We start from the raw sequence: 17,654 nt of genomic DNA, 5'->3' as shown, positions 1-17,654 counted from the left end.
TATTTATTTTTATTTAACAATCTCTATACTATTAAAAGAGAAGTACAAATGCAAATGGATCGGGTCAAAATCAGAAAATTAACCCAAAATTTTGAAATCGGATTTTTGAATTTTTTTTGGAATATGATTTCTAATTAATATTTAATAATGAAAAATCGAACTAAAATAAAATATTTATTGAAATAAAATAAAATATAATTGTATTTATGGTAACTAATTATAAAAGCATATTCCGAACAATACTATACATTAATTACGTATAATATATTTGTTCATATATTTTTGGAACTAATTCCATAACAATCAACGTTTTTGTCATTAATTTTGCTTATTTTAGCCAATTAGCATTAATTGAAAGTTATCTTACTTGCTTTAAAAGATTTCTAGAAAATTTATCACAACTAACCCATCTATTTTATAAATTAAATATATATTTTTATTTTGGTCGTGTAAATTAAATAAATATGAAATCCATGTAACTAATTTTAATTTAATTAAATTAAACAAAATTATGGTATTTTCATACTGATAGCTTACAAAAGAAGATTAATTTTAAAATTATAAAGATTTCTTGAATATGATTTGTAGAATTATTCAACAAGATGATAAATATTTATTAAATTTTTCGAATCATGAAAAATAATAATTAATTTTTAATCGTTATATTTCACCTTTCAAAGTTTCAATCTCTCATCTAAGAAATATGATATAGATTCTATTATTCTTATGTCCAAACTCTATTTTGTTGTATGACTCAATAATATTCCCACTAGAGCTGTCAAAGCGATTTGATTCGTCCCGTTAAGCCCGTTTTGTGATAGGCAAAATATATTTTGACATACAGTTAGTTGGTCCACACGACCCGCAGATAGCATATATGAAACACAAATCCGTCCTGCGAATGTATGCTGATTTGCGGGGTTGTCCGTGGATTTTGTTTAAATAATTTTAAAGTAACGAAAATTTAAAATACTACTAAAATAAATAAATAAAAAAATTAGAGGAAATAATTTTATATCTTATTATATTTATAAATATTATAATTTCATTTATTAAAAGTTTTTAAATTACCAAATGTTGAATAAATTATACTTTTATCAATAAATACTAACATGCGGACTGATCCACCAACCCGCGGACGAAAACCGATTAAAACCTATGATCCACTGCGAATCAATCCGTGTGGCCCGTTTTTCACAAATATGCCCCATAGTGAGATGATTTGGGCTCGACCCACGGTTTTTGACCTATTTTTACTGCTCTAATTCCTATGAATCATCTAATTTTAGAATTCTAAAACATAAAATTCTATTTTTTAATCATAATTAATATGATCGGTTTAATTATAAACAATTTAAAATTTTCTCTACAAGTCGTTATTATGAATATTTATAAGTACACTACCCGATTCGCTCTACTTAAAACAGGCACTATTAAAATCAATGTATGTAAAACAATATTTTCCCGCGGTAGACCGCGGGTCCGATCCTAGTGAAAACGATTATCAACGACCAAATTTTCTCCTCACTATATATTTTTTTTCTCTTCTAATTTCATTTCACGACAAAAATTAAAAATAAAACAATAATTAATTGTCAAAAATGATATAACTTCATATTTAGGATATTTAACTGCAAGAAAAGAGAAAGTAGTCTAAAAATGATAGAATTTTATAACAGATCGAAAAAACAGGGAATGTAACAGTTTATTATAAAATTGCTAGGCATTGTATACTTTTATGATATGCTTAAATTTGAAAATAAGGAAAAGCCTTAGAGACATCAAATCTCCTAAGTACAAAAACCAAAAGTCCCGGAGATAATATATCCCCTCCGTCAATGGGAGTCATCAATTCAAGGCAACCCAAAATGCAGCCAATTTTATAATGTTTTGCGAGGCAAAAGTTAATCCTCAAGCTCGATAATCTTAACCACAGATGCATCACCAACTTTCTGACACACCACTACTCTGTCATGCGACTTGATAACTCCAGCATGCTTCCCATGGTCTAGAGCAACCTTCAGTACTGACTCGTTTGTCGCACTTGTAGATTCCGCCTTAAGAAATTAAAAAATTTCATTAAAACGTTTAAAAGACTTTGTATCAGAGTATGTTTCAGTCATCCAATATCTTTGAGGCCGTGTGTTTCTCCAATAGAGAGGAAGGTGTAATATGCAATATAAGAAAGATAACAAGACTTACAGGGTGACGAGGGTCAGCGAGCATTGGGAAGAGGCCTCTGACGATAAGTGACTGCCTCGCCTGATAAGAGACACGGGTTAACCTTGCAAGAGATTGGCATGAATATAATAATCTCTAAACTTGGGAAACCAGGGGGGAACATACCTCAAAAGCTCCACTAAAGCTCCATTTCAGCTGATTTGTCTTAACCCGGGGAATGACAACAGAAATAACCGGCATCGTTGGCCTGTATTTGGCAATCAACCTGCATGGAGATCAAAGGAATTAAAATTCATCAGAAAAATATGAATAGATCAAATGAAAATAGCATTTTAGCCAAAAGGAATGATATGAACCTGGCTGCTCTTCCAGAAGAGGTGAAGCATATAATCACGGATGCCTTAACCTTGATGGCTGCCCGTACCTGATCAAGTGTGAATTAAGCCAGATTAGAAATTGTGATAGTAATTTGTGTCTTAAAACCAGAAATTCTAATCATTTCTCTGCAGCACAGAAGACAGACTTACAGCTGAAGAAGCAATCGATTCCAAGTGAGTCATCGGTTCTCCAACATACTTGACAGTCTTCTTAAAGTACAAATCTTGATTGAAAACCTTTTCTGCCTATGAACAGATAAAGAAACTGTGTAAGAGCAAATCGGATGACAAGCCACAACTAGGTTCCACATAGTTGCAAGATGTGTGGGATTTAAAGACGCAAGCAAAAAAATCATACTACAGAAATATATCATAAAGCCTACCTCAGCACAGATCCTACCAACAGTTGATATTGTCTCAACAGGGTACAATCCACGAAGGGTTTCAGCACCAAGAAGAATTGCATCACTTCCTGCAGAAAGTAAAATGGAAGAAGAAACCCCAAGTTATGACAAAAGCCATGATCCAGAAATAGAATTTCTTAACCAAACCAAGCAGATTCTGTTATAAAATGTTAGAAGCACCATAAAAAACATACAACAAGGAAAAACATACCATCTAAAACAGCATTAGCAACATCCGTTGCCTCAGCACGAGTTGGTCGTAAGTTGTCAGTCATACTGTCAACAACACGGGTAAGAACGGCTGGCTTTCCAGCCATGTTGCACTTGTAAAGAGCAGCCTTTTGAAACAAAAACACCTGCACCAGAACCCACCAAGTAAGTTATAAAAGAGTGTAAAGTTTGGTGCCGCACAAATTAATTTAAAAGACTAACCACCAACATACCTTTTCTGGGGGTAAATCTATACCCAAATTACCACGAGAAAGAATAATGCCATCAGCTTCTTGTAGAATCTCATCGAAGTGGGTTAGTCCCTAAATAAAAGACTCAAAATCAGTAGCTTCCTCCTCGGTTAAGAAAAAGGATGAATTACAGAGACATATTAAAAAAGCAAATATAAATGCATTGCACTTACCTCTACATTCTCAATCTTAGCAAATATTTGTGTTTGAGAGAGGTCGCCCAACTTTTTAAGCATTTCACGGGTCTGTGTTATGAAACAACAATTGGTTATTGTTCAAGCTTATCAGAAGCTCAGAATTAATAGTGCATACACATAGAATTAAGACACAAAAACTGAAAGGCAGCATAAAAATACAGACCTGGCGAACATCCTCCGCATGACGACAATAAGACAGCGAGAGAAAATCGATTTTATTTTGAACTCCCCATGTGCTTATAACCTAGAAAATCAAAACAATCTGGTCAAACACTCTGACAAAAATATGTATTATAAAGGGAGTTAAGTGAATCACTGAGATTTGCAGATTAGAAATAACTCTGACCTCCTTATCCTTCTCTGGGAGAGTTGGCAGATCGATATGAACTTGAGAGGCATGTAAAGTGAAAAGAGAACCAGCCAGAGTAGCAGCATTCCTTGACAGGCAAATGACATCATCTCCTTTAACTTCATCAACCTGCAGGTTCGTTTGGGAGGTGGGATATCCATCTAAATGTCTAAACTTTAACATAGAGAAACCACCAAAAGTAAATTTGTAAGCTTCATTTTTTAATACCTCAAGCCAAACTGAAGTTGTTTCACTACCAGTGAAGAGGTATTGCCCAACAAAGATAGTGTCTCCTTTCTTCACTGCCTGAAAGTGAAAACATCAAACAAGAACATCCATCACACGTCTATATAAGTAAACACTAAACCATTGATTACATATAATAATAGCATCCATCTCATTCTATAAGGGTCATAGAGAACCTTGGCAAGCCCATTGAAATTAATGGGAAGAACTTCAGAAGAAGCTTCTTGGTCTTGATTGGGCGTCAAAGTTACAAGACCATCAGCTTTCAAAGTAATAGCTTTCTCAGATTTGTTAATAACTTGTAACTCTGGTCCCACAGTATCAAGCATAACCTGATCAAAACCAGAAGACATCTCAAGCTCAGATACATATAGAGCAAACAAAAAAAGATCCACCAGACAAAAAAATCAAGAGAAGAGAAAACATACAGCACAAAGCTTCTTAGTGCTCCTCACAGCAACCTTGAGATTATCAAGTGTCTCCTGGTGATAATCAGCATCGCCCCAAGAGAAATCGAATCGAGCCACTAATAACAGAACATGAACAATTTATCAGTGAGACGAATCCAAATCAAGTTAGCAAAAGACACAAAAAAAAAAAGAGAAGTAATCGTGAGTACCAGACATGCCGGCTTTGAGACAGCCGGAGAGAGCCTCGACGGATCGGGATTTAGGACCGAGAGTTCCGACGATCTTAGTCAATGCCGGGAAAAAACTCTGAGAAATACATCAAAAAGAGATCAGAGAAACCTCAACAACAAAATTGAATCCATGGGAAATTGCAAATCGATGAAGAAGAACTGTGATACTAAAGCATCGAGCAGGGAAAGAGAGCGCTCACAGATTTGGAAGGCTCGAGGATTGAAGCCATCCTGATCGGCTCCTCGAGAAGAAGATGACTGGAATGCATCTTCGGTGACGGAAGTGGAAAGAGATCTCAGATGTTCGACGGCGACGGGAGAGAAACGGAGAGTGAAAATTCGACGGAAGAGGTTTGGTGACCGTCGAATATGCTTCTTCTCCGAATAAACAAACAAACACCGTTCAATGATATCTCACGCAACGGAAGACAAATATATAAATGATAAAAAAAAAAAAAAAAGGAAATAAGTCGACGCTTTTTTCCTTTTCTCTTTAACCTATACCCCTATGTTTTTTTCTACAATTTAATACCCCTATGTTTTTTTCTTATTTCTTAGACCCTAATGTTCTCTTTATTTTTTATTTTTTTACCATCACTAATGTAAAAACATAATGTTACTCTTTTTGATATATTTTGTTCAAACCTCTTCAATTTATGTGTCTAAAGATCTACATTCATTTCAATATCAAACAAGTCCATTTGTAAAAATGACAAAAATAATTGTCCAAAATTTTATTTATTTTTTCCTATATCTTTCAAGTTCAATCCAGATTTTATATATTTTTATCAGCAAACAGAAACAATCTAACAACCTAATGATATCTTATTTTGTTTCTCATTTTAGTCCTTATTGGTTGAGAAATTAAAACATATGCCTTAAAATTAAAATCAAGCTAAAACTAGAGGGAGTGGAAACGAATATTTAACTATTTAAGTGTACACCAGATCCGCAATTAGCAAGACTATGAAGGACTAAGATCGTAAAGACCTCGTAGCCACGTGGAGGATCTTTCATTAACGTAGTTGATTTCTTATTTCGTGGAGAAGGGGTAAAAATAATCACCACGCGCATCTCTTAGCGCTTGTGTAAGAATCTGGTCGGCTATAGTTTTAATTGCTAGGACTTGTTATCGAAACGCTAACAATGCGCGTCAGGTAGGTACATGTCCACTGGTACGTATCGTAATGTTTATGGAACACGAGAAGAAGAATGAATATAAATGGTGGGTCGCGTCGAACTTTAATTTCTGTTTATTAATTTCTCTGGGGTCAATATTATTATTGTTCTGTTGGGTAATTCGCAACAACATTTTCCAGATTGTTGTCACAAAAAAAAAAATAAAAAAAAATTGTATTATAGCCTTCGAATTATAGCATTTTCGAATGTTATGATTTGTCGATTTATAATTGGTCCACGTTTTTCATCCATGATATTGATCTCTTATTTTTTTTTTGGTTTTAATGTTAAGATTATTGATCTCTTACTGACTACAAAATACACATATGTGTTCACCATTCATAAGATTTTTTTCTACAGACTATTCATCGTTGATGGTGGCGATATTTTCTTAAGTTTGTGAAACTACCCATACACTTTTCTAAACCTTGTTCGTAAAACTAGACGGAATTGGCGTATAATACAATGAAATATGATCCAGTCTTGCATAACAAAGGTTATAAAAAAAACAATAGAAACAAAACCATCATAAACGTTTCAATTAGTCATACATAAGCCATGTAGCTTATGTTTCTGAATTAACCTGCTCACCTCACATTGTAGTTGAATCAAACAGATCCTTTTATGTTGTGTCTATCTGTCTCCTTTTTTTCCTTACGTGATGTTGTTGCTAAAGAACCTAAATTCTCTATGCCATCGACCAAACAATCTAAACCCGAAGACTCCATGCCATCGACCAAACAGTCTAACCCCAAAGACAAAGATGATGATGCATGTGATTACATATTTTGGAATTTCCTCTAACCTTTATGCTCCTATATTCCTTTTCAGCTTTCACTTTTGGTTTGGTGACACTCTCTCTATGTAACCATAGAAATCTCTTTTCCGGAAAGGGAAGAAAACGGACTCTCAGGTAAATTTAAGACTCGACCCTCTAAAGATTCACAGTGTATCCTCCTGGTGGAAAAAAAAAAAAAAAAACTTTATATGAGCGAACTAAAAAAATCTCAAAATTTGTTTGTTAATTATATCAAAGTTATAGCATACCGATCATTGTCTTTGTAGTTAGGACTTATGTTCATGACATTATCTTCGGTGTTAAGATAATCCAGACTTAATTGTTCTGCTTGTTCCTCTTGTTCCTCTACAAATTAATAGAAAGTTATAAAAATTGATCTATTTTTCTAAACGTGAGATATTATTATGTTGTAAGAAGAGGTATAGTTACCATTTGTTGTTAGCTTGAAGTCATTGGAAGAGAACCCGAGATATGAGTAATTATTAGGTAAGGACTTAGACACTGATTGCTCGTGATCCTCAAGAAACCGCTTCCTCGTTAGTTTTAAGCTCTCGCTAACTCGTTGTGGCACTTAAAACAACACAAAAATAAATAGTTAAATGACACCGTATTGCGAATATTCTCAAAATGAAAGGTTTTGAGAATGTACTAACAAGTGTTTAGTTCTGTTTCTCTGTCAATGTATTGAGATCTATATTGAACGTCGTACGGAGGTTTGTTATTGTCAAGATATCTATTGGAGTGTGATTTTTCCCAGTAAGGCTTGACGAGAACACGTGCTCCGCATACGAAATGAGGATTGCCTTTAGCAAGAATGTGTTTGACGTCTTCTGTGTAAGCAAAAGTTTCAAATCCAAACATTCTCTTTTGTTGACATGGAATCCTCACATCTTCCACTGGTCCAACTTTGGAGAAATAGTTTGAAACATCATGTTCAGTGAAACTACTCTCCGCCGGAAATGTTAAGTAAATCTGTCTCGAGCCAGCAAGGATCGCTCCGTGTTCGCTTTTCTCTCCCGTATATTCCACAAACTTTAATACATCTTCTGCTAGTATTACTGAATGTTGCCCATGAGGCCTACAAAATTCAAACACCATTAACCAAAACAATACATAAACTATACTTCATGTATATTCTTTTGTTAAAATCTGTTAAGTAACTAACCTGTCGATGAGGCGGATGGTGTTCTTTAAGCGAACAAGAAGCTTGGTGAGGCTATAGCCAGCTTTGCCATGTCTTTGTGACTCAGTGAGATAGCCTTCAGCTTGAAGAGTCCTACCATACTTCTCGTAGTACATCATTGGCAAAGAAGCTATGGAAATTGGAGCACCTCTTCTTGATTTAAGCAGGTAAATGATCTCTCTTTCTAGCTTCTCAAGTGATACAGCGGAAACAACATGCTCTTCATCGCTTAGGTTGTTGTTTGGATTAAACATCTGAGCAAAACTATCTCTCTCTGGTATGATTTTTCCATGCAAATACCTACAGTTGTTGCCGTGTTTGCAAAACCCTTTGTTGAAGTAATGGCAGATTTTTACAGGAAACTCCGGTAAACTCAGTGATCTTCGACTAGTTCTCAACGATAGACCTTGTTTCTCTTGAGAGAAGAAACTAGTTGAGAATTCAGGACTGGTCAAAGAATCCTCAAAATTCAAGAACTAAACATTGTTTTGCAATGATGAATCCATGTCGTTTGTATTCTCCCAAAAACTTGTTCCCATGGAGAGAACAGAAGGAGGAGAGATAGACACCAAAAGGGATTGGTTTGATGAACCGGTGAATGATCCGAATTTACGGACTTGAATGTGATCAGAAGTAGGAATGTCGCAATGAGAGTTATTAGCCAATTCATATTTAACACAGTTGATCATGGAACGCATCACCGAATCTGGACAGAATGCGAGACGAATCATGTCACGGTCGTTGTGGTGTTGCATCAACAAGAGATAACCGATGATCTTCAATGCATTCTCTGGTTCAAGTTGTTGAATTCTGTTTTGCACATCATTCATAGCTTATGTGAAATCCATCTCTTATTGGTTTCACTACAAAAAAAAAAAACCCCCATGCATAGCAAATCATTCAAAAAAATTCATTATTTCAACAAGATTAAGTTAAACATATATCACAAGTAACATATAATAAGAAACCAAAGAGTAGATCTCACTCATGAACACATGTTTATATTTTGTAATGTGTACAAATAGAAGGGTGTTGTATAGTAACTCAAACAAAGAAATCTACAATGTTATCAGTCTCAATTGCGAATATGTAATCAAAACAACATTTTCCCCCCGAATAATCTCCTTCGTTCTTTTTAAAAATTATTTACATGCATTATATTTTGTACCATTCTACTTTTAAATTCAATAGAGAATAAAAGCCTAAACAGTACCATTTCAAAATTATTAAATTTTAGAAAGAAAAAAAAAATAACAACGATGATCAAAAGATGTAAAAAAATTGATTACCTGTAAATAAGAAATCTTTGGGAATTGTATAGAAAGAAGTGTCTTTGATGATAAATGATAAAACAAAATCAAATGAACCAATCAAAGCTGAAAGACTCTTCTCCCATAACCGTTGAATCCTTTTCACGCAATGAAAGCTTTTGCAGATATATTCTCTTATTCTTCTTTAGTTTCTTCTATTAACAATATCTGTTTAAAACACCACTCCTAAACAAGAAAAACAGAATACAACCAACACTCTTAAAAAAGAACAAACTGTGAGACAACAACCTTTGTCTTTTTTTCTTTTTTTCTGATAAAAGACAATGACCTTAGTTTTCACTTCACATTTGCCTCTCTTTCGCATATATAAGTATACACAGCTCTTATACCTATACATCTGTACATGTGAGTGTGTGTATATTCAACTTTTCCAAATATAGTAAATAAACTTACGATTTGAGATCTCTCTGACTTGGCATCTCTTTTGACTTTTATTTAACGTTTTTAATTTAATTTCTTGACTTCCAAAAATTTGGGATAAAAAACTCACATTTTGTTAATTCATTTTTTTAACATTGTAAATGATTTTTTTCTTTTGGGAAACTAGAAATGGTTTCTTTTGATGACTTAAACTACTCAAGAAGATTAATAATAGTTATTTTTTGTCAAAAAAAAAGATTAATATTGATCAAAATTTAGTTGGTAGTTTTTATGTACAATGTTTTTCATTAATAGTTTATAAATCTATGTAAACTTCGCATATACATGATACACAACTTTTATACCTATTTTGTATATATACACACACAATCATGTCAAATTTAGAAAATAAACGTCTTATGATCTCCGGCGAATTTGGTTCGAGATCTCTCTGACTTAGTTTCTGATTTGATATTTGCTTACACACTTTGCCAAAAATAGCATATGTAAAACATCTATGCTAAATATAGCAAAAACTAACTATTGTAATCAGTGGCGATTTGCTTTGAGATCTCTCTGACTTAGTTCTCTTAATTCAGGTTTAGTGCTCTTGGTTTTCTTTAAATTTACGATAACTCTTCTTATATCTTATCTACACATTTGTTGGGTCTCAACAAAATTGCAATGGAGAACTACATCCTAGATGAAAATGAAAACAATAATATAATAATGTATCTAATGGGATAGGCTACTCTTTGTGTTTAAAGGGATGTTAAGTACTTACATTGAAGAACCAATTGCAAGTAAAAAATAATTATTATGTCTAGAAAATATCATAAAAAGTTTTTGATGTAGTAAAATCAGAAATGAAGTGTACAAATAAATTAATGTAAATTTAAGAAAACAAACAATATCAAAGTCATATTTCACTAAATTTTTTACATATAATATATATATTTTGATAAGTTTATATAATTATTAATTTATGATATTGATAGAACCAAGCATCGATATAAGATTTTCAAAAATATTTTTTTTCCATTTTATCAAATTATATTAAATATTACTTATCTCAATTTGGAATCAAGTTTTTTTATAAATTATAATAATTATTAAGTTATCGAATATTAATTTGTAGAAGTTTTAATATACTTCAACTTCAACCTTTGTCAACTAACGATATGGGGAATGGTCAAATTCCAACTGCAGATCCACCACAAATGTTCCTAACGTTTTGCACAAGAATCATCAAATGGGCCTTCTAATTTTGTCTCACTTAGACTTACTGGGATACTCTAATGGGCTTACAATAAAATGACCTTACAAGTTACACAGATTTTTTAAAACCAATTATATCCGATAAAGATTCCCAAAAGAATAGCGACAAGATCATGAATTATTAACATTATGATAAGAGACACAAAACTTGTGAATAAAGAAAAAGGTGACATGAAACCTTGTTACCTATAAAGTAGAAACGTTCCTACTCATATTCAGAACAAAACAAAACAAAAATGACTAATCAATTAACGAAGAACGAGTTAATCGGATTATTTACATCCATTGCCCTTCTCATATACGTTACATGTCTCTTCCACACCAAACGATGTCGTGCGAGACTACCTCCGGGACCAAATCCCTGGCCAGTGATCGGCAACATGTTCCAGCTCGCCGGGTCACCGCCACACGACTCATTGACTAAACTTTCACGGCGTCACGGGCCAATCATGTCTTTGCGGATCGCGTCAATGCTGACGGTTGTGATCTCTTCGAGTGAAGTGGCTCGGGAGATTTTCAAGAAGCACGACGCAGTTTTGGCCGGCCGGAAGATCTACGAGGCGATGAAGGGAGGGAAGAGCAGTGACGGGTCTCTTATAACTGCTCAGTATGGAGCGTATTGGCGGATGCTGCGGAGGCTATGCACCACTCAGTTCTTTGTTACTCGCCGTCTTGATGCCATGAGCGATGTACGCTCTAGGTGTGTCGATCAGATGCTTCGATTTGTCGAAGAAGGTGGCCAAAACGGTATGTATTAATTCTAGATGTCCTTTTATCAACAACATCTTATATGTAGGCTTGAATCCCAATGTGACGCATCAACAATACTAATCTGAATATGACTCTATATATTTATTCTGATGAAACTTATAAAATGTGTTTTTTTTTTTTGGACAACTAAAATGTGTATTATATAATCCACTCTACATATTTCTTTCTTATCAGGTACAAAAACAATCGACGTGGGGAGATATTTCTTCTTGATGGCGTTTAATCTTATAGGAAACCTCATGTTCTCGAGAGATTTGCTCGATCCCGATTCAAAAAGAGGCTCCGAATTCTTCTACCACACCGGAAAAGTGATGGAGTTCGCCGGGAAACCCAACGTTGCCGATTTCTTCCCTTTGCTAAGGTTTCTTGACCCTCAAGGAATCAGAAGAAAAACGCAGTTCCACGTGGAAAAAGCGTTTGAGATCGCCGGAGAGTTCATCAGAGAACGAACGGAAGTTAGGGAGAAAGAAAAGAGCGACGAGAAGACGAAAGATTACTTGGATGTTCTTTTGGAGTTTCGTGGTGGCGATGGAGTCGACGAAGAACCTTCTAGCTTCTCATCAAGAGATATCAACGTTATTGTTTTTGTAAGTCTACTTTTTTCGATTGATATGAAAATTTTGTTCGAATTCATGAATTATACAAAAAAATATTGCTTTTTTGGCTTTGTAGTCCAAATATATCACAGCGTTTCAAGAAACAATATTGCTTTTTGGCTTTGTAGTCCAAATATATCACAACGTTTCAAGAAACCAAAAATACCATAAAATTAAACTTTAAAAAGGGTTTCTAAACTTCTTCATCGAAAGTAGTATACTATTAAGTTTTTGTTAATTTTCTTTTGTCATTTTATATTCAAGCATTTTGAGTACTTATTGATAGGAAATGTTTACGGCTGGAACGGATACAACAACGAGCACGTTGGAATGGGCACTAGCGGAGCTTCTACACAATCCAAGAACCTTAACCAAACTCCAAACCGAACTCCGAACTTATTTCAAGTCCACAAACCAAAAGCTCCAAGAAGAAGACCTTCCAAACCTTCCCTATCTCTCGGCGGTTATCATGGAAACCTTAAGGCTGCACCCACCTCTGCCTTTCCTAGTCCCACACAAAGCCATGTCCACGTGCCACATCTTCGACCAATACACAATCCCCAAAGAAACACAAGTCTTGGTCAATGTATGGGCCATAGGGCGCGATCCTGAAACATGGATCGACCCGATAATGTTCAAACCCGAGAGATTTATATCGAACCCGAACGCCCGAGACTTCAAGGGACAGGATTACGAGTTCTTGCCGTTCGGGTCAGGTCGACGGATGTGTCCAGCTTTACCTTTGGCGTCACGGGTCTTGCCATTGGCCATTGGGTCGATGGTGAGATCGTTTGATTGGGCTTTAGCAAATGGGCTTAATGCAGAAGAAATGGATATGGGAGAAAGGATCGGTATTACATTGAAAAAGGCTGTTCCTTTGGAAGCGATTCCCATTCCTTATCGAGGGACCTAGATTATTTTCTCTATTTGTTTTCTTTACATGCATGTGTACAGTGTACTTGTACACTTAAATCACCAAAGCAATCCAATATGTATGTATAATGTTAATGTATACCAAAAAAGAAAATCTCAAATGTGACTAATTTGGCGTTATTGTCTGAGAGATTTGATTCCTTTAACTCACATAGTCGATCACCCAGTGGCCAGTAGTGAAGTTGACCCCATTTAGCCTTATTGTCTTTTTTTTGTTTTTTTAAAAGATGCATACGTTAGCACGTAGACGTGGCATGCAATTAGCAACCAACCCAAAGTCCTTTCCAAAAGTCAGGATCTTTGCCTTGTTGTTAGTCTACAATCTCCATAGACCAATGGGCTCTAAATCAATTGAAAAGATAAATTCACTATACAACTTAAACTAAAATAATCATATCAAAGATGCATTAAAAAAAAAAAGAATCGTATAAAATCAGGTGCAATTAAAAAAAAAAAAAAAACGTGCCTTTTGGAGAAGTCCTTGGGTTGGTTTGCTAATTATCTCAGTAACGTTTTTACCAAGAAAAATAAAACATTTACTAGATGTAAGAAAAAACTGGAACATCGATTTGATCGTTTACAATTCTAGAATATTCTGAGACTCTTTTTTAAGTTGTGGTCCAAACTCCTCTACATCAAACGACGCCGTACTAGAAGTCTAAGAGCACCCCCAATGGTGTATCTTATGAGTTTCTTAAAAAAAATCTTAAAGTTAAAAGTAATTAAAATAAATGAAAACAACAAATAAAGTTAAGGATTGTTAAGAGTTGGCTCTAATATAAGGATTGTTAAGAGGTTTAAGGATTGTTAAGAGCTCCATATATGTCGCTTTCTGATTGGGTTAAAAATATTAATAAAAGACAAAAAAATATGCCTTCAAATCTCAGTAATATGATGGACATTCGAACTCGAATTCGTGATCGGAGTATGCATCAACAATTGAAAACTCATTTTGTTAAGCGTATATGACAAAAAGTTGGTTTTTTATTTGTATTTTATATGCTTTTATGTCTTGTATGTTTAAATTTTTTAAGAAATTGTAATATTTATTAAGTTTTATCAAATTAATTTTTTTTTTTATATAAGAAACCCACTTAAGGACTCTACCATTGGACAAAGAAAGTTTTAAGGATTCATCACAAACTCTTAACTTTAAAATTATCATAATTTATGATTAAAAAATGTTTAAGAATCTTTTTAAGGATTCAACCATTGATGTTGCTCTAAGGGTGTCAAAATATGTAATCCGACCCGACCCGACCCAAACCCATATGGGTTCGAGTGTTTAATGGACGGGTTTGACCAGACCCATATATTTATATGGGTTGAATTTACATATCCAAACCCATTATTGTAGACATTGGCTTAATGGATTATATGAATACTCATATATATATATGTATAATAAAATATATAAATAATAAAAATCCAAAAAAATAACATAAAATTGTAAACCAACAAAAAAATTTAAATAATAAATTAAAAAAATCTAGATATTAAAATAGAAAAGCATCCTAAAATCTTAAAACCACAAATCCAAAGAACCATAAAACCAAATAAAAAAAGATAGTTGTAAAGAAAAGAAGATATTTTACATATATTTATATAAATTTTACATAATATATTAATATAGATATATATATATATATTTTACTTTTTAGTTTTGATTATGAAACTCATGACCCTAATGGGTTTTACCTATTAAACACATCACCCTAATAGGTAACCCCTAAAACTCATTTATATATATTAGTAAAAAAAATCTACCCAAACCCACTAAAATTATGGGCGGGTTCGGGTAACCCATGGATATTAACCCATTTTGACACCCCTAACTAGAACCAAATCCCTGACCGGGTGATCGGTAACATGTTTCAGAGAAACCAACTTCAATCAATTAGTTCACTAAAGTAGTAACAACTAAACGCAACGCTTTTCCAAAATGTTTAGAAACAAAGACCTCTAAATTCATTATTCCATTACAAATCCGATATGATTTGTAGATTTAAAGAAACAGCAACACAAAACAAAAAAAAAAAGCACAGACACAAAATCGAAACAGAGAAGAAGAAGAAGAAAATGATGAGAATTGATTTCATCTAGAATCAGAGAGCTTTAAGCATATCCTCAGCACTACTATTAGTAAAAGCACCTCCTTCTTCAAGATTCAGAACTTTCACAACACCATCATCAGCCAATATCGCATATCTTCTTGACCTAACTCCAAGTCCTACAGGCTTATCCCTCAAATCCAATTCAACTCCAAGCTTCCCTGTGAATTCACCGTTACCATCGGAAAGCAACATTACCTCATCGTTGATTCCCAGATCTTTCCTCCACGCTTCCATGACAAACGCGTCGTTGACGGAGATACATGCGATTACATCGATGCCTTTAGATCTGAGTTCTCCAGCTTTAGATACGAATCCAGGGACGTGTTTTTGTGAGCAGGTTGGTGTGAATGCTCCGGGTACGGCGAATAGGATTGTTTTCTTTCCGGCGGTTAGGGATGAGACGGTTACTGTTTTGACGTCTCCGGTGGATGGATCGAGGTAGGAGAGGGTGGAGTCTGGGAGTTTGTCTCCGACGGATATGGAGGCGGTGACGGGTGTTGTGGCGAAGGATCTGGTGGTGGCGGAGAAGGAATTGGTGCGGCGGTTGCGGAATTTGAGGGAGAGATCAGGAGCGAGAGAGCGTGTGAAGGAGAGCGGCGCGGTGAAGGAGACGGTGGGGGATAGTAACGGCTTAGCGATGGCGGAGGAGGAGGAGATGAATCTAGAAACGGAGAGAGAAGTCGCCATTTGATGCTGTTTAGGTGAAAGAGTGAGTGACTTCAGAGGTTTGTGATTTGTTTTGGATTGAGCAGAGAGAATGATGAAAGGCTACGGTCGTTATTGGGCCTTAATGGGCCTACATTGTATTCACCGCCTGGGCCTCTTTGTTTCATTGTTTTAAAATATTTTATATGTTTCACTTTGATAAGCAACTTGGGGAATACGTTTGGAAGACGAAAATTGCGATTACGAACTCAAGGGATGTTTAATTTGACCGTTGTGAGAGAAGAGAGACGCTTCTTTTACATCTTCAAGATGAACTTTGAAAGTAGTAACTGGGAAAGAGTAGATTCTCTTGGAGGTGAGATGTTGATATTTGGTCATGGGGTTACAATCAAAGATGTTCATATATGGTTGGGGAATCAAGACTGATTCAATCTGTTTTGGTAATGATGATCTCTGTCCAAGTTGTGATCATCTTAATTGCTGTGTGTTTGATCTTGCGATAAGTATAATCACATCATTAGATGATTCGTTTTCCAAAAGTTTTTGGTTTGTTCCGGGATATGCTTAAGTCTTGGTTCGATCAGGAGTCGAAAGATTGAGAGAGAATCAGCAGCTTGTGTCTTGACGTTTAGATATAATAACTATTTTATTCAAGTTGTCGTAGGCTTCTTTTTTAGCTTTATTATTGCAGATTTTCAAGAAACTTTGTGGTTTGATCTTTGGTTGATGAAAATATAATTCCCGTAGTATATTCTTTTTAATGCTACCGAAAAAGTAAAGATGTATTTTGGAGATGAGATTGATAGTGTTTAAGCTAAAATAGTAAAATGGCATAGAAAAAACTTCAAGAACATTTTATTTCCTAGTGACGTTGTTGTGTATACATGTCTACGAATCCCTTTAAACTACATGTCTACGAATCCCTTTAAACTATAGAGGATGTCATGATGTTTAAGATTTTACTCTCTCCTGCCGACATCTCATCGACATCACGCACAGAGATGGCAATTAGGCTGCTGGGTCATAATATAAGTCGTTTGGAGAAAAATTTGTGTTTTATATAAGTCGTTTTCAAGTTCCTATGCAAATTATATATTATTTTAATATTTTATAATTATTTATATTATGCAGTCTCTTTTACGTGAACTTTTTAAAAGTAGAATTTCTTAATGCGTGTTTGTAGCTAAAACGATTTATATTTTTAAAGAGAGAGAGTATAATTTAGACCGAGACAAGTACTGAGTTTATTCGTTTTTAATTTTCTTGTGCGTGAGGTTAATCATTTTACTGATGACTGATGACTGATTGCCGACAACAATCATAAATAAAATTCATTTTCCCCGCGATTAATAAATTATACAGTTGAGAAAAAAAAAAGTGAAAGTGTACGTATGTTGTTGGAACTTGGAATCCTAACTAAATACAGTATATGCTTAAACTTTTCAGCATCTTCGTTTAATAGATCATTGATCAATCAGAACTACCCAACAGGCCAACAGAAACTTTAAAATTTAAATGCCTTAGAAAAAAAAAGATGTAAAAAAAAAAAAGTAAAGATGCCAAAGGAATATGCGTCTTATATTCTAAAC

The 17,654-nt window shown here is 34.5% G+C and overlaps 4 protein-coding genes across 4 annotated transcripts; 1 reads left to right on the top strand and 3 right to left on the bottom strand.

The window, feature by feature from the left end:
* Nucleotides 1-1,649: 1,649 nt before the first annotated feature.
* On the bottom strand, nucleotides 1,650-5,436 carry LOC9312246 (pyruvate kinase 1, cytosolic). The gene is made up of 16 exons (XM_002876132.2): nucleotides 5,056-5,436; nucleotides 4,835-4,931; nucleotides 4,644-4,741; nucleotides 4,392-4,547; nucleotides 4,198-4,275; nucleotides 3,967-4,098; nucleotides 3,784-3,864; nucleotides 3,597-3,668; nucleotides 3,406-3,495; nucleotides 3,174-3,318; nucleotides 2,942-3,030; nucleotides 2,709-2,804; nucleotides 2,538-2,605; nucleotides 2,347-2,446; nucleotides 2,203-2,262; nucleotides 1,650-2,057 (listed from the first exon to the last, which is right to left on the bottom strand). The coding sequence occupies exons 1-16, from the start codon at nucleotides 5,122-5,124 to the stop codon at nucleotides 1,905-1,907; spliced, it is 1,584 nt and encodes a 527-aa protein (XP_002876178.1). The 5' UTR covers nucleotides 5,125-5,436; the 3' UTR covers nucleotides 1,650-1,904.
* An 829-nt stretch (nucleotides 5,437-6,265) lies between these two features.
* Nucleotides 6,266-8,879, bottom strand: LOC9313965 (zinc finger CCCH domain-containing protein 18). Its single transcript, XM_021025718.1, is given in 5 exon segments — nucleotides 6,266-6,991; nucleotides 7,082-7,178; nucleotides 7,263-7,403; nucleotides 7,487-7,911; nucleotides 7,999-8,879. Coding segments are annotated over 5 exon segments (1,626 nt in total). The 5' UTR covers nucleotides 8,865-8,879; the 3' UTR covers nucleotides 6,266-6,894.
* Nucleotides 8,880-11,096: 2,217 nt separating this feature from the next.
* On the top strand, nucleotides 11,097-13,413 carry LOC9312245 (cytochrome P450 76A1). Its single transcript, XM_002877850.2, has 3 exons — nucleotides 11,097-11,732; nucleotides 11,931-12,343; nucleotides 12,639-13,413. Exons 1-3 carry the CDS (start codon nucleotides 11,222-11,224, stop codon nucleotides 13,263-13,265), a joined length of 1,551 nt encoding a protein of 516 aa, XP_002877896.1. The 5' UTR covers nucleotides 11,097-11,221; the 3' UTR covers nucleotides 13,266-13,413.
* A 1,786-nt stretch (nucleotides 13,414-15,199) lies between these two features.
* Nucleotides 15,200-16,145, bottom strand: LOC9313964 (peroxiredoxin-2E, chloroplastic). Its single transcript, XM_021025728.1, has one exon. It carries the CDS (start codon nucleotides 16,084-16,086, stop codon nucleotides 15,391-15,393), a length of 696 nt encoding a protein of 231 aa, XP_020881387.1. The 5' UTR covers nucleotides 16,087-16,145; the 3' UTR covers nucleotides 15,200-15,390.
* Nucleotides 16,146-17,654: the final 1,509 nt, after the last annotated feature.

This window comes from Arabidopsis lyrata (genome assembly GCF_000004255.2).
Source record: "Arabidopsis lyrata subsp. lyrata unplaced genomic scaffold ARALYscaffold_5, whole genome shotgun sequence".
NCBI classification, from domain to species: Eukaryota; Viridiplantae; Streptophyta; class Magnoliopsida; order Brassicales; family Brassicaceae; genus Arabidopsis; species Arabidopsis lyrata.
The sequence above is the reverse complement of the archived record's forward strand: the minus strand, read 5'-3'. Positions and strand labels throughout refer to the sequence as shown.

Bases quoted from the DNA above. Each gene is read 5' to 3' on its own strand.
- LOC9312246 (XM_002876132.2), bottom strand. From the start codon at position 5,124: ATGCATTCCAGTCATCTTCTTCTCGAGGAGCCGATCAGGATGGCTTCA. The intron at 4,099-4,197 runs GTATTAAAAAAT...ACGAACCTGCAG, and splicing joins CAACTTCAGTTTGGCTTGAG to GTTGATGAAGTTAAAGGAGA. The intron at 3,496-3,596 runs GTAAGTGCAATG...TCTTTTATTTAG, and splicing joins CTAAGATTGAGAATGTAGAG to GGACTAACCCACTTCGATGA.
- LOC9312245 (XM_002877850.2), top strand. From the start codon at position 11,222: ATGACTAATCAATTAACGAAGAACGAGTTAATCGGATTATTTACATCC. The intron at 11,733-11,930 runs GTATGTATTAAT...CTTTCTTATCAG, and splicing joins CGAAGAAGGTGGCCAAAACG to GTACAAAAACAATCGACGTG. The intron at 12,344-12,638 runs GTAAGTCTACTT...ACTTATTGATAG, and splicing joins ATATCAACGTTATTGTTTTT to GAAATGTTTACGGCTGGAAC.
- LOC9313964 (XM_021025728.1), bottom strand. From the start codon at position 16,086: ATGGCGACTTCTCTCTCCGTTTCTAGATTCATCTCCTCCTCCTCCGCC.